The sequence below is a fragment of the Trichomycterus rosablanca genome, chromosome 24 (assembly GCF_030014385.1).
Source record: "Trichomycterus rosablanca isolate fTriRos1 chromosome 24, fTriRos1.hap1, whole genome shotgun sequence".
In the NCBI taxonomy this organism is placed as follows: domain Eukaryota; kingdom Metazoa; phylum Chordata; class Actinopteri; order Siluriformes; family Trichomycteridae; genus Trichomycterus; species Trichomycterus rosablanca.
This window is the reverse complement of record NC_086011.1, coordinates 2,525,118-2,535,819: the sequence shown is the minus strand read 5'-3', so window position 1 is coordinate 2,535,819 and position 10,702 is coordinate 2,525,118. Positions and strand designations below refer to the sequence as shown.

The 10,702-nt window shown below is 40.1% G+C and overlaps 1 protein-coding gene across 3 annotated transcripts in view; it reads right to left on the bottom strand.

Moving 5' to 3' along the window:
* Positions 1-10,702, bottom strand: part of slc6a6b (solute carrier family 6 member 6b) — a 29,778-nt gene continuing 19,076 nt past the window's right edge. For all 3 annotated transcript variants that reach the window (XM_062986702.1, XM_062986700.1, XM_062986701.1), the window contains exons 8-14: positions 10,533-10,657; positions 7,684-7,796; positions 6,300-6,437; positions 5,025-5,127; positions 4,036-4,136; positions 3,705-3,875; positions 1-2,712 (exon numbers count right to left, since the gene is read on the bottom strand). In XM_062986702.1, coding sequence (XP_062842772.1) covers positions 2,557-2,712; positions 3,705-3,875; positions 4,036-4,136; positions 5,025-5,127; positions 6,300-6,437; positions 7,684-7,796; positions 10,533-10,657 — 907 coding nt within the window. In that variant the 3' untranslated portion in view covers positions 1-2,556. The remainder of the gene's footprint in view (positions 2,713-3,704; positions 3,876-4,035; positions 4,137-5,024; positions 5,128-6,299; positions 6,438-7,683; positions 7,797-10,532; positions 10,658-10,702) is intronic.

Sequence of the window (10,702 nt, the reverse complement as noted above, 5' to 3'; positions counted from 1 at the left end):
TTTTTTTTCAAAAATAAATGTTTATTAGGAAATAAAAAAGTGTAGCTTTTCCAAATTCTTTTAAAATACAATGTTTGCTTGTTATTCTTACTCGTTACAAAAGGAAAACATACAAAGTCTTTATTACTTTCTGAAAGAACGTATTTAACAATATTTATCAGTCGAACGTTTGTTTCCGCATCATGATTATAAATCTCTTGTGCTTGAGCCATATTAATAAATTCATTATTGTTTTTAAAGAAACAGCAGGCCTTACATGTGCACTAAATAACATTAAAAAACATCCAAATAATAATAATGATAATAATGCTCGCTTTAGGTTATTAAGTTATTCCAAAATTATTGAATGAAATGATTACAGTGACAAAAAACATTCATCGTTTTATTTACCTCTGATTGAAGTGATAATTAAACTGAATTAAATTGGCCCCCCATGTGCTGGTCTTTTCTTTCTCTTACTTTGATATAAAGAAATGATTCACTGAAAGTACCATCTTTCTAAAAGACAGGAACGATGCACGTCGTTCTACAAAGTATTGCACGTTACAAATTGCACCGATTGATTAAAAGCTGTAGATAAATTTTTCCGTCCTATAAAACAACAGGAAGTGCATCAAGAAGCCGAAGTACAATCCGAATAATCCGAATACAAAGGGCGAAACGATAAAAGGTGCGACAGGATGAATCTGTTTTACATTTCAGTGACGACGTGCCGCATTATACATTCTTATAAAGCTTATTCCATTAGAACACATTTACTGTTTGTTAGGAGGTGCTGAAGGTGGGACAGAGTGGATCAGTTTTAGTCGTTCATTACATCAGATTTCTCCAGTAATAACCGATTATATCAGTTCTGTTTATAGATGTTTACAGATTTACAGTTTTGTGCTTGAGAATACAGAATACACAGAGAACACAGGCAGTACAGCCTAGCAGTTTACGTAAATGAGCTACAGTTCGTTGTTTTGTTTGTTTCTAGTGGTTTAGAGAGAGTTTATATTTAGTGTGAACGTTTGTACTCGAGCGCCGCGGCGTCTCCGGTGCAGAAAAGATCGTAGTGTCCTTTGTGCTGTCGCTAACATGATGCACACGTTATAACAATCATGGAATTGGTGTTGATACAAACAGACACAGTTTCCTTCCAGATAAAAACACTAAAATTATTAAAGATTATTCATTTTTAAAACGTTGCAACCAGTGTAGTCTTCTTAAATCCAACCCTGTAGCTAAACAGTGCCACGGTTACAGGTAGGCAAAACATATTCGAATGGCCGAAAGTTGAGAGGCGTCTGATGTTCGTTTGCGCCCACGTAGCATTTATTTAAGGGTGCGAATGCCTGCACTGTGCTAGCAATGCTTTTGTATGCATTTTACCTGGATGTATATACGACACTTTGTAATAACTACTGCACTTATAATATAAAATAGCGTGATATGATCATAGGTGGGTAGTAAAGACCTCCACTGTCATTTTATTTGTTAGTATTTATTATTCTTATTTTTTTATGCATTTTCTCACATTTTCTCCCGATTTTTAGCACATCCAATTTTTACCCAATTGTGATATGCTTCCTCTCCACTGATGCCAATCTCCTCTCTGATTGAGGAGAGCGAACTGACACACCCTGACACGTGAGCAATACCCGACTGCATCTTTTCACCTGCATGAGGCGAGTTCATATGCGGATCAGCTTTGTGCACAGAGAGACACACCTTGATCAGCATTATTTCCCAACGTCATCAATCAGCCAGCAGAGGTCGTAATTGCACCAGTTATGAGAGCTAGCGTGGCATGGTGGTAAAATCCACACTGCTAGAAACAGCAAAGCGTGAGCTCTGGGCTCACAAATACTAAAGGTGCATGGTGTAACGTGAACTAACCATGTCAGTGCACCATTAGTGCAGATCCTAAGCCCAGATAAACAGGAGGGGTGGGACAGGAGTGCATACTGTGTAAAAAGACGAATCAATATGCAGATGAATGATCTGCTGTTTCTATATTCTATATGTAGAATTTTGGCTAACCTACCCACCTCTGAGTATTACCTGTGTAGTCAATACATATATTCCTTTATTGTAGCACAAAACGTATTAAAATATTTACCTAAATTACCGTGATTAAGGATGTAAGGATGTAAATGTATAATGTATTCTCCCAGTGTACATTTCTTCACAAACACCATAAACATTTATGTCTCTTGTCTCTTGTCCACTTCACTTCATCTTTCGTCCGCACAGAATAGATGACATTATTTACAGCCGGCGTGTGCATTTGGGAATTAATCTTCGCTCTAATTACAGCTACAGTATTAACGGTAATATAATAAGATTTCTGATAAAAATATTAAAAGCATAGACTGATAAAAATATGTGTAACTTCCTCTGTTAAAATAAAAAAAAAATTATAATAAAGAAAAACAAAAGGACTCCTAGTGCAGATACATAAGATATGTAAACCTGGTCTTACCGCTATATCAATATTTCTTTAATAATAAATCGATATATATGTACATATATAATGGAAAGTAGGTGATTGATGTCTCTCATAGAGAGCGCTCACATCATGGTTTCTACGATGGTGTGGGTGGGCTTTATCAAGCCGTTGTTCCCGTTGGGGTCGAGCGGGTGTGCCAGTTCGGAGCCCTTCACTCGGTAATCCTGAGGGCGCGAACTGCCGCCGCCTCGCACCGGAGCCGCCACTGATTTTATCCTCTGTAATGAGAAAACACACCGACGGGGTCAGACAGATGCATCACAGGAACTTTTAACCTTTAAGACCGTCTTTATGCATGTTTGGAGCGTGGAGTTTGGAAATGGAATCACCACACTGAACGCTGAATTTAATTCACTGTGTCTTCATCATGCTTTTTGTATTAACCAAGCTGAGGAAACACTTGAGCTGTTCAGGATTCTCAAATGAGTTCTATTGGCTATTTGGAATGAGAACAATATCACGCCAAGTGGAGTCTAGTTCAGAGCTCTCATGGAAACATTACTAAGCACATGAGGTGAGCCCAGACTTTTGTGCTAGACCAGTGTTCTTCAAATGAGTTGCAGAGAAAAATAATAATAATTAAATAAACTTGTACGCCAACGCCCCCTTGTGGAGGCTTTATGTTACATCTTGTAAACCACGGAGAGAGTAAGATGCATCATTTGTGCTGCCTGGGTCACCCTGTGATTCACACACTACATATAAAAGGGTCAGTGCAGGGGGTTTAAATTCAGACCTTGCCTTCCAGTAACAGCATTAGAATTTTGACAGTCCACTACTGCTGGGACCCAATGTAAGAATCCCCAGCGGTGCTATCAGCCGGCCGGGCGTGTACATACAGACACGAATGGCTATGACTGACTCCAGTGATTAATGATGAGGTCTCAACTTTAGAAGCTGGAGTGTTTGTGGAGAAAATTCTTTAGATTTTGGAGAAAATTTATTTATTTAGTCCTAAATTATATACAATAATATATTTAGTATAAAAAGTTCATTAAATTTACATTTTTAATTACATTTTGGGTACCAAATTTAAACAGAACTGATGCAGGAATGAAATTAAATACACAACACATAAAGTGACCGTTTGCATAAAATATTGTGGCAGTAAAGTCATGTCAAAGATGCAAATTCAGCTGTCAAACAAAAACGATGACCCATCAGATAGCAACCAAGCTTCACTCCAATTCTGAACGAGTAACACACCAACCTCAATGAGCGGCCCGTCAGACTGGATGATCTTGATCACAACCACCATCGGAATGCAAATCATGGAGGCCAGGGCGAGGGTCCAGCCCAATCCGATGGACCAGTCCGGGTACTCGTAGACCTTGTTGTACGTCAGAGGCTTGTACTTAACCAAAGAGAAAATAAAGCATCCCTGGAAAATAACACAGAACATCAAGTCAAAATTAAATCAGAAATATTATTTATCGAACTGTCTTAGAAAGTCCAGAAAGTCTGTGATTCTGTCATTCTGCTGTCTGTCTATATATGAAGACTCAAAAAATATGTATATAATAAATAAACGTCAAACCCACCACACAAAGCAAAGGCGTGATTACACTCCAGCACCACTTCATCCAGGGATTTGGTCTGTAGCCAATCATGTCCTCGATTGCATCATAGAAATTATCTGCGCCTGTCAGGAGGAAACAAACGATGTAAATGTTTATTTACATTATCCAACCACATTTAGATTTATACTCGTGATATGAACTAGCGCTCACTAGAAACGAGGGTCACGGTGACATCAGTTCTGTCAATACACCGACTTTTACTGCCCTTTAATGTACCGCTGAACTGGTCATTTATTTTTAGTACCATAAAACTATCAATGTTTCCCACGTTTTCTGTTATGACTAATTGCATCCAACTTATTTTACTAACTTTTTTTATCATGGACACGGTCGTGGTGGCTCAGGGTTGGAAACAATAGGCTCAAGCCGGAAATACACCCTGAGACTGGGCACCACTTCATCACAGAATGTCTGTTGTACCACCACTTTGTCCTAATCAGGGTCTCAGTGGGTCTGATTCATTGGGCATAAGACAGTCCATCAGAGGGCACACACACACACATCTAAGGGCAATTTTGTATCTCCAGTTGACCTGACTGCATGTTTTTGGACTGTGGGAGGAAACCCACACAGACACAAGGAGAACATGCAAACTCCACACAGAATGAATCCAGACTGCTTCACCTGGGAATCGAACCCAGGAGCTTCTTGCTGTGAGGTGACCCACCGAGCCACCTTGCCGTCCACAGCACTCACTCACTCACTTTCTTAACTGCTTATCCAATCAGGGTCGCATGAAAGTGCCAGGCGCAAGGCACACAGTAACACCCTGGACGGGGCGCCAAGGCCTTCCTGGTGCCACCGTGCCACCTACAGCAGCACTTTATAAAAGCCAGTTCACCCTCTGCATTTCAGAAAGTGTGCATCCAAGCACATTAACTAACAAAAAAATAACCATTAAAAATTATCGTTTTAAGTTCAGAGGTTCATTTTACATTACAGATACTCACCATAAACCCAGGCTACAGCAATGCATTCAAAAAATGCAACCCACAAAAGGCACACACCACTGGCTGCATAGTAGTCAAAGAGTTGAAACACATACATGCCACCCTGGAAAAACAGAGAGAGAGAGAGAGCGCCTTTAATCCAGGCTCACGGCTTCAGAATAGCATAAACACAAAGTTCTAGATCAATATAGTCGGTGCAGCTTATAAAAGAATTTATAAATGTACATTCTAGACAGGTAAGGTGTACAGTGGACCCTTAACTTATGAATGTAATTGGTTCTGAAGGGCTGTTCTTAAGGCAAAATGTTCATTAGTTAAACCTATTTTTCCCATAAGAAATAATGTAAATAGAATTAATCCGTGCCAGACCTCCCAATCCCCCCCCCTTACCTAACCTTTCTAATGTCTTAAATGCTCTTTTTTGTTATAAATACAAGTATATTTTCCCTTAAATCTTAAATTATAGAATAGATAATACTGTAATAAACAATAATAAACAACAATACACAGTAGTACTGTACTGTACATAAACACACACATCATATTTCAGTACAGTACGTGTGCTTTACTATACACCATAATACATTTCCTTCTTTTTATATAAAATGTATCTACCAGAAACAACAATAACTCTCATATTTCTCTATTATTTCCTTCTTTATTTCAATAGTGTTGTATTTTGTAGGTGTAATTACACGAAAGAATAACTTCCTTCTTTTCTCTTACTCAATGTCCCCTCTGTCTGATACACAGTGACACCTACTGGCAGGAGTAATTATACAACAACAACAAAACTGTGTTTTCTCTGCACCTTCTCTGGGGACATTTTAATATAGAATTTTACAAAATATAAAGAAAACATGGGAAAAACACCGTCCGCTGTCCGAATGTTCGCTCACTGTATATATATAGAGAGAGAGAGACGGTCGGAGTCAACTTGTTCGTGACGTCACATGTTTTGCGAATTTCGGTTCGTAATCCGAAATTTGTTCGTACGTTAAGTTGAAAAAGATCGCTCGTAACCCAAAATGTTTGTATGGTAAACGGTTCGTAACTCAAGGGTCCACTGTACCTGCTAAATTTACAACCTGCAAGCAAATTACAGGCAGACTGCCTAACACTAATTTGAATTAGTTAAATGGGCTGATTTTTATTCAGCGTCCAAAATTGTAGTTTCTCGTTCACCAGATGAGCAGATTTATTTTTAGCTGTAAGTTATATATATATTTCAGTCCTGCAGTTATTCATTTCACCACTAATTATACCAGCACTCACCTTAGTGACCATGGTCAGTCCCAGCAGGTAGCTCATAAAGCATATTATAGCTATGAAGATTTCTCGACGGTAACCCTTCCGTAGGAAGGATGGATACAAATCCACCAGTGATGTGATCTGTCCTTCCACTTCGACAAACTGCAGAAAGAAAACAGCGCTGATGGAATCAGTTCATTCAAATCGAGTACAAATCAAGGACACAATCAAGGACACGGACGGCAAGCTGCATAACAAACATAACAAGCAGACCTATTCTTTTCATGTTTCCCAGATTAAATTTCACCATCTATTTACACTTTATCATGGCAAAGGCCATGCCACAATTACAAACAATAATATACACCTTACTACATCACCAGAATAATAATCAACGTTTTTGATCGTTCATTCTGACCTGATTTTTAGTAACCCTCGACTTTTGACTCACGGAATAGTCGTGTCATTAATTTAGCAGCCATGCTAATTCAGTTTCACAGCTGCACGTTCAGTTTAACTGGGGCAGCAGCTCGCGCGGCTCAGCGGCTTCCCTGGACCGGCATGTTCACTGACTTAGCATCGTATACAATTTCATCAGGATAGTGAAATGTGAGAGTACGACTGATGCATGACTGAACAGTGGCCAACGGGGTTTTCTTTCTCTTCCTTTTGTGTCAACAGTGAATCTGTTATAGTAATTATCTACGTAAAGCAGTACCAATATAACATGCTAATTAAAGTTCTGTTTATCTACATGACCTTAGTATGCAGACTTAGAGCCTTGGGTGAAGAGGATCTAAAAGCAGAATTTAATAGCTCTGTATAATAGATACAGGATCCTGAATCATGCTACACCATGCCTCCTCTCACTAGTTCATGTCTTTTTACATCATGGCGTGAAACAGACTCAGAAGCCCAGAACTCATAGCCCAGAACTGTTCATTTTCAGTGTGTTTATGAGTACCAAATAACTAACAAATACATAAATTAAGGTTAAATCTCACCTGGTACAACATTATCAATTTGTTAGCTTTAACAGAGGCTTTTTAGAGCCTAAAATAGTGCAATAAATGTCCTCCAAGGCTCTGGTTTAGGACCCTTATAGTTTTTTTAGTTCTTATAAAGCACCTGGGACATCTACAAATATAATATCGGTCTTTACTGATGAAGCAGCACTTCATACTGCTAATGTCTGATAGTACAGAAGTGCAGATATTAATGGCATGAAATAAATTCACACTGGAGGTCAAGAATTCCCGGCTTTGTGTGACTTATGTTTATTCTTGGATTCCTATATAAGTAACACACATTTAAGGTAAGACACATGCTTTCCCTACATTGTACAAAACAACAAGTTCATGCCCTTTAATTCTTTAAAAATACCAGCCGCTGGTTGGTGACTACTGACCTGACTGTCGAGACCCAGTAGCAGAAGCATGATGAAGAAAAGAATGGCCCAAAACGTAGGCAGTGGCATCATTGTCACAGCTTTAGGGTAAGCAATGAAGGCCAAGCCAGGACCTAGAAGGGTAAAGAACAGAGAAGGAGAAGGGATGTGGAAGAAAAACAATTAGTAACGCTTATCACAAGGACATTTTGATCCACACCACTACACTGCGCTGAGCAGCATGGACCAAACTGAGAAATAAAACATAAATGTGCGAGTTGACTACTGATAATAAAGCGATAAGCCAGGCGAATTACTGCCAACTGCTTAGGCGTGATAAGAAACCACTTATGCACGAGCTGGCTGGTATGGAAAGATGTTCTCACTCTTGGAAGTTAGTCAGAAATGCTACTTACAGCATTTTATTCTAACAGATATCAACGGATATCAGGAAATATCTGCAGCAACAGAGCAAACTTCTAATGGCTTTGCTTGCCAAGATAACAGCAGCATCTAACTAGCCTGGCATTGCAATACACATTTTATCAGAAGCTGAAAGAACAGCAAACCCTGCAGTAACCCTGCAAAGCCACACAAACAAATCATGAACTTCCTTTAGGATCCAGAGCAGGAAACTCTCTAAAACAAACCCTGCACTTCGCTTACCTTTCATGCTGCGTTCTTACAAAATATATCAAATTCCTGAAGCTTGGAAAGTTCCCGCAGCTACATTTTATTATTCACATTCTTCTGCTGTGCAGTTCAACCCAGTTTAAAGTAGACGTGACGTATAAACACAGTGACTAAGATTTATTCCTCAAACACAGAGTGTAGCTTCTAGCGCCAAATACATATAAGTCAAGGCCAGAAATATGAGGAAAATAAAGCTGGAGAATCAATCAATCGATCCATCAAAATCCTCTTTACTTAAGCCTACCACTGAAATGTAAACCAAAGGGAAAAACAAATTAACAGAAGTATAAATCTGGATGGAGAGAGCATGTGGAATGAAGAGCTTGATCACTGAAGATCTGGACAAAATGCCCAATATGGTCTACAGGATGGAGGGAAAGAACAAATAGAATCTGCTCAGGACATCAGCCAAACGTACAGTGTGCATGCTAGAACATCCTCAGCTCTCAAGTACATTCATCGTGAGAATTAGAAATTACTTTTATCCAAGATTAAACAACTGTGGTCACAAAAAAACATCTAAGGTCTTCAGTCATCAGGCCAAACAGCCCCAGAGAGGAAATAATGATCTGGTAAATGAGGTTCTATCAAAAAGTTCTCAGGTTGGGCATCAGACTAGAAGCCAATAGGTAAAACAGCCTCAGACAAGAAGTCAAACAGTGTTAGGTGAAAGTTATGAGATAAAACAGCCTTAAACAAAACAGCTTTAGAGAAAAAGGAACTGCCTTAAAAACAGCCTTAAATAAAAGTTATACTGCCTGAGACAGAAAATCATCAGGTAAAAGTACGTCAGACAAAAGGACACAATGTAAAATAGCCATGATCTGAAGGACAGGTACATCTATTAAAAAAGTTTTATGTTTATAATAGCTGAAAGTGCAGGGCGCTCTGGTGGCATGGCAGTAAAAAGCTGGCATCTCAAACTCGTGAGTTAAAATCTCAACTACACAGACAGTAATGGGCTTGTCTGAAGGTTGGGAACGCCAGAGGGGATTCCTCATAACTTTTTCAATTACGACCCCTGCTGGCTGATCGATGGTGCCTGCACAGAGACGGGGGATAATGGGGATGAGTGCGTGACTCTCTGTGCACGATACAGATCTCCATATGAAACAGCTTCGTGCAGGTGATAAAGAAGAGATCACACACGTACTTGCTCGGTCCTTCCTCGGTCAGGAGTGGAGATCTGCAGGAGTTAAAGTACTCACTCAGTTTCTTAACTGCTTATCCAATCAGGGTCGTGTGTGTGTGTGTGTGTGTGGGGGGGGGGGGGGGGTGCTGGAGCCTATCCTAGTTTTTCAATGGGCGTAAGGCACACCAGCGCCACTCATACACACACCCATTCACCTATAGGGCAATTCAGTGTCTCCAGTTAACCTGACTGCATGTTTTTGGACTGTGGGACGAAACCGGAGCTCCCAGAGGAAACCCACACAGACAAGTGGAGAACATGCAAACTCCGCACAGAAAGGACCCGGACCATCCTGCCTGGGGATCGAACCCAGGACCTTCTTGCTGTGAGGCTACAGTGCTACCCCACCTGGCCACTGTGCCACCCACAGAGTTCTTTTTTAATCACTGGATAAGCTTTAAGACTTTAAATACTGATGTTTTTTCTGTGACCTGAAGTCATTTAGTCTGAGGATTGATGCCGTTTTAAAGCCGAGGTCGGAGGATGTCCTCAAATATACACTGTACATACGTTAGCAACAGCTGTTGAAAAAATGAAAGTGTAAAATGCATTCATAACAGCTCAAAACAATGGAAACCATTTATTTACGATTGGTTTTGTGAGCTTGGCACAAGATTTTTCTGGGTGAGGTTCCTCCTCAGTGCTCGAGCATTTCTCAGAGCTGTTTCAGGCTGACTGTAGACTCGTCTTCGTTAGCGGATCGGACGAGATCCGATCGAGAGCTCAGACTTCCCAGGGTCTCCATGCACATCCTCTCAATTTATTTCCAAAGGAAACGTTTGACAAATCCAGAGTGAGAATCGCTCCCGGGCGGCATATTCCGTTACAGTCTACGCTTCGTTTACTGATTACACTGTCGGAACTGATAACGAAACTACTGACGATTTTACTAACGAAGTCTCCAATTTGGCCAACTCATTTGCCAAATTTTTTTTTTTATTTGAAGTAACAGTGCCCACCATCACTGCTACTTTTACCCTCGTACCTGACTCTGCCACATCGGCAATGTCCACCCCTTGCTCTTGTGCCATGAAGCCCAGGATGGAAAATATTGCGAAGCCAGACACAAAACTGGTAGCGCTGTTCAGGCCTCCCAACAGCAAACAGTCCCTATGTCACACATATGTCATGGAGCTTGTTAATTAACACAAAAGG